The 5,188-nt window shown below is 42.7% G+C and overlaps 1 protein-coding gene across 2 annotated transcripts in view; it reads right to left on the bottom strand.

The window, feature by feature from the left end:
• apbb2a (amyloid beta (A4) precursor protein-binding, family B, member 2a) overlaps nucleotides 1-5,188 on the bottom strand; it is a 35,111-nt gene that overhangs the window by 25,813 nt on the left and 4,110 nt on the right. The window contains exons 3-7 of one of the 2 annotated variants that reach the window (XM_031857758.1): nucleotides 4,648-5,185; nucleotides 3,685-3,878; nucleotides 2,604-2,762; nucleotides 1,896-1,981; nucleotides 1,700-1,760 (exon numbers count right to left, since the gene is read on the bottom strand). In XM_031857758.1, the coding sequence (XP_031713618.1) occupies nucleotides 1,700-1,760; nucleotides 1,896-1,981; nucleotides 2,604-2,762; nucleotides 3,685-3,878; nucleotides 4,648-5,185 (1,038 nt within the window). Of the gene's footprint in view, nucleotides 1-1,699; nucleotides 1,761-1,895; nucleotides 1,982-2,603; nucleotides 2,763-3,684; nucleotides 3,879-4,647; nucleotides 5,186-5,188 lie in introns of those variants that run through there. The other variant, XM_031857755.1, reaches the window with a different exon arrangement.

The raw sequence follows: 5,188 nt of genomic DNA, 5'->3' as shown, positions 1-5,188 counted from the left end.
CACACACACACACACACACACACACACACACACACACACACACACACTTGGATGATTTCATTTGGATGATACATTTCATAACAGAGCGACATTACTACAATACAGTCTCACGGGTCAGGCGATTAGACAGGTTATGAACAAGCCAGACTTTAGGTGCTAATCTAAATGCACTTTGTAATAGATGATAAACTTAAATGATAAACCACTTTGTTTGAAAATCCCTTCATTGCTCAGGAAAACTGTGTGTGTTCACAGTTATGGCAAGTAAGACTGGTCAAAGTTGAAGCGAGATGTCACTCTGAAGACAAACAGTTTCTTTTCCCTTTCATTATTATCTTCAAAATGAGTTTGGCTCATCTGTGGGTTTGTTTAAAACATGTCTAATGCTTTTTGCCCTGTCTGACTTCTTCACAGCAAACACTGTCCAAGATCTCTGGAATTAACTTGGGAAGTAGATCGTCACCATAATAGAAACACACCATGGCCAGATGTGCAAAAAACAAGGTCCAAGTTGAAATGACATTGACGCTTAAGTATAGGAACCAACACAATAACAAACGAACACACAGGCACACAACTCAAATAGAGTTCCTCTTGAAGTTTAGGGTTGCTTACAGGGGTAGAGTATGCAGAGAGAGCTACTGTACCATCACAATACAGCCATCAGAGCAACAACTGAGAGAATGCATAAAATATGAAAGATTGTGTGTGCGTGTGTGTGTGTGTACAGTATGTGTGTAGACTGCCTCAGGCCAGCAGCTATTACCAACCTCCCTCTTCTCTTCCTTTAACTATTTATCTTTCTGTCTCTAATGCTCTAAAGGTGTCACGCAAACATGCACTCCAGTGCGCGCATACACACACACACAAACACACACACACCTTCTCTTTTCAACTGCCCATATCCATCTCTCTTGTTTTCTTGCTCATTAAACTTTCACACATTCTGAGATCATAATCTGAATTCCCACACTGCTCCCCCTTTGTTTCTGGGTTCTACTGAGAGATGTGAATTTTCTTTTACTTGAACAAATGCTGACTAAACAAGAAAACTTACATTGTTCTTTTGGTTTTGGGGTCTAAAATGCATTTGTCTTTATTTAATGGCATCTTATTGTACAAAAGTCAGCATGCAACATTCAAATTTTAGTGTTGAGTAAATTTAATATGTCCTTTGCAATAGTGTCAAAAATTGTTTTCGATCAAAGAGGCTTCTATATGCTCTTCTTCTGGCAGAAAACTAGTTCGGCTGCAAACACATTGACCATAGTTCAGTTCACAAAGTAACCACAGAGTGGCACTGCAACACCAGAGAGAGAGAGGACAGGATGCCAGTGAGCAGGTTCATTACATCACACAAGTCAGGTGACTTCCTTTCTTTAACACATACATGATTTGCTGAAAGGCTGATATTTGGTTCAAAAATAAAGTCAGACTGACTTCATAACAGAGGAATATGTGCTCTTCAAATTTTAGAGTTGCCAGTCATTTATATGTGGAATACTGTGTTACCAAGTACTAATAGTATTTGAAGGCAGTACAAGTCTAATATTTGAACCCTGACTTTCAGACAATTTGGGGCCTTTGCTTGTAATTGTAATTCAGTCCCAACTGGTCACCTTGTGTGTCATTAAGCAAAACAAATCATCATAAAACAATATGAAAGGGTGATCGTAATATGTTGTTGTTTTGATCTTACCAATGCCTCTGGATTGGAGAAGGTATTGTTGAGGTCCACTGTCTCTAGCTGGGCTGGGGGGCTGCAGGGAAACACAAGACATATAGCTAACAAATGACAAATAGCCAGAGTATATTTCCTGAAATAGTACATGAAAATACACAAATCTGGAAATGATACACAAGTCTTAACTGTTGAGTATGTCAATGTGTATTACTTGAGGTTAAGTGACGCATAGCGGAGGGTAGCCCCTTCAAAGGCCTTTAGACTGGGATCTGGATAGACTGGATAGTCCTTCAGCTCCTGAAGCAAAGCAGACAGACATTCAGAGAGAGAGACCAACATCAGTGGTGAGGGAATGAAGAAGATACAATACTGCCAGATTCATTTTACCAACTTATCTGATTTCATTGGCTTTGTAATAACTGAAGATGTTAATACTCATTTTAACTTAATATGAGAGATATTCATCTTTGTTGAATATGCACCTCAGACCAGCCTGGACTGAGATTCCTGTGTGCTCATTTCAATCTAATACATGAAGTAGTGAAAGCAGAGATATGAATCAAGCTACACGTAGTACACATATACATAGTGGAGAAAGCGATATAAAGTATAATTAAAATTGACCAAAGCTAAAAAAGTAAAAAGAAAGCTGGACAAGCTAGGTACAGACACCAAATTCCCCATCCACTGTACTGCAGGATTACATTATGTCGCCCTATGTAACAGTATGACTCTTTATGTTTTATTTTAATAGTGATTGGATGAGTGTTCTACTTTGAATTTAAAAGCACACTTGCAACATTCTGGTTCAGGCCAAAATGAAACAATAAAACGATCAATAAATATCACAAAACTAAAGCGAGAGAGAGACACGATTTCAACAAGTGAATACTCAAATAAATGTGACACTGTGACTCACGTTGGCTGTGCAGGCGGTGGTGTTGAGAGTTGGTCCAGAAAAGGTGACATCATCTAAGAGGGTGGAGGAGGAGGAGGAGGAGGAGGGGGAGGAGCGGGAGGAGCCAGAGGGGGAGGGGACCGGCTCCACCGAGCTGTCAGATATCAGACTGCTGGGGCGCTGTGTGAGACAGAGAGAGAAGCAACATGAGAGACACACAGAGACAGAGGATGGACAGCGTTCCATTATAATGGAGTAAGATTGTATACAGTTATATGCATCAATCTCTAATATAATGGAGGTTCCTCCCTGACCACAGCTACACAGAAACAAGCTAAACCTGTGGTTACATTTGTTATTAACATGTCACTATTTTTACTTTTTAATAAATCTATTGAAGACAGATGTTATAAATATTTGACAAAACAATCTTAACTCACGGTCCACTTGTTCCAATGTCAACATTAAGATTGAATGAATTTAATTCCATGTTTATTTGGTAGGGACAAATACATATACATAGAGAATTGCAAAACAATTATCCAATGCAGTGTATCATAGCATTTTTATCTACTGCTAATTTCCAATGCTCGTCCCTAGAAGGGCCTTTATAATAACAAATATGACGATTTTAATGCTTGACTTCATGATTACATGTTTCAGTTGCTCAGTTTCAGTCCCATTGTTAAAATTTCACAGTGGAGGAGACATGTCATTGCCAACCAACTTATGAGGATGACATAACTTTTTCTTAATATTCCAAATCATGGCTTCAACATTTGACTCACAGAATGCTGTATGTGGATGTGCAGGTATCCTAAAGCATCCCTTTTAAGTTGTTTTCAGTTTGTTTGCTGCCCATGTAACCATTAAATATATAGTACTATTATTCATATATTCAACATAATAAAATATTGTGTATTCTCTCTGGGGATTGAGAATGTTGACATTACACAATCTTCCACTTTAATGAAAAAAATACTAGAACTTCAAAGCCCAACACAGGATGAACCTGGATATGTAGCTTTGCACACTAATAGTTAAATGAAATAATGTTTGTCCGGGTGTGTCTGAGGCGTGTTAGTTCTGTGGGTCCTCTCACCTCGCTTGGAGGCTTCAGCGAGTCCTGCGTTTCCTGTTGTGGGTCGTGCTCAGTGTCTGGCTCGTTGTTGGGAGAGGTGTGTACTGGTCGGTGGTACTGTGTGGTGCCAGTGGGGATGTGCCAGAAATAGATCTCTGATGAATCTGAGATCTCCCGCCAGCCTGGGGGCAGGTCCCCCTCACTCCATACATCTGCTGAAGGATGACAAGTGATACACAAACACATGTTGCATCACACAAACATCAACATATGCACGCTTGCACACGGGAGGGCTCTGCAAAAACACATGATCACGACGTATCACAAAAGGCTGTACACACACACACACACACACACACACACACACACACACACACACACACACACACACACACACACACACACACACACAGGGATGGACAGGGTACATTTCAGTGATGGTCAGCCTGTCCTTACTCTAGTTTCTGTTGTCATAGCAACTCCGGGGCTCATCCCCTGTAGTCTGACCCAGTGGGCAATGGCATCTCTCCTTTCCTCTCTCCGCTGGTTGTCTTTTTTCCCCGTCTACCTTCTTATATTTATCTCCCTCATATTCTCAAACTACTGCTTTGTCATGCATCCTTGGAAATCATCTCTTACTAAATACAGCACTGCCTGTTTCCCTCCTTTTTCCTTCCTTTTTCACACCCTGCTATCTACAGTGCCCTGTATCCTTCTGTCCATCCTAATCACTCTCTGCGAGTGTGGTCCACATGGGGCCACATGGGGCCTTTAAAGGTCCCAGCAGTAATGCCGGAGTGACTTGCTCGCTTAAGAAGAGGCTTTTGGTAAATTTCCAGACAGCAGGAGGTAGAGGGAGGGAGAGAGAGGGAGTGGGAATGAAAGGACAACGCAATCGAGGCATGATTAAAGGCTGACACAGATATGGAAATAGAAAAAAAAAAGAAAAATCAGAGTGAAAAGACAAACACACACATGTCGAACCTGTTTCCCGTGGAGTCTGAGGAGAGGGTGACTCCTGGGATAAGGTGGTCCAGCTGGAGTCTTCATCTTCTGATGGAGTTTCAGGAGTCAGATCGATTCTTAAGCCCACTTTAGGGAGCCCACTCTCAGGTTCAGGATCCGGCAGGGCAGGGGCTGCCCGGTTCCTGGTAGGGGTGTTCCTCTCTGCAACCCGGGCCTGTTTAGGGGAAGAAGGCGGGTACTGCTGCAGGAACTGGTTCTCATTGTTGGGGTGCAGCTCGACCTTGATAACCCGAGGCTGGGAGCTCCGAGGGGGTTTTGCAGGACTGCGTGGACTAGACTGAACCATGGCACAGAGCTCATCTCTGATCGGGGCTGGAGCATGGTTCTGGAGGTGACTTTGGTTGTCTGGGACCCACTCTGGGCTGTCGGTGGAGGAGGAGGACGTCGGGGAAAGCGGGGCTTCCACCACCACTGGTAGCAGGGGCTGCCTTGGTGTAGGCGTGGGGTCATCTTCCTCCTCCTCCTCCTCCTCCTCCTCCTCCTCCTCCTCCTCCTCCTC

The sequence above is a fragment of the Anarrhichthys ocellatus genome, unplaced genomic scaffold, assembly GCF_004355925.1.
Source record: "Anarrhichthys ocellatus isolate YVR2014 unplaced genomic scaffold, GSC_Weel_1.0 scaffold19, whole genome shotgun sequence".
In the NCBI taxonomy this organism is placed as follows: Eukaryota; Metazoa; Chordata; class Actinopteri; order Perciformes; family Anarhichadidae; genus Anarrhichthys; species Anarrhichthys ocellatus.
The sequence above is the reverse complement of the archived record's forward strand: the minus strand, read 5'-3'. Positions and strand labels throughout refer to the sequence as shown.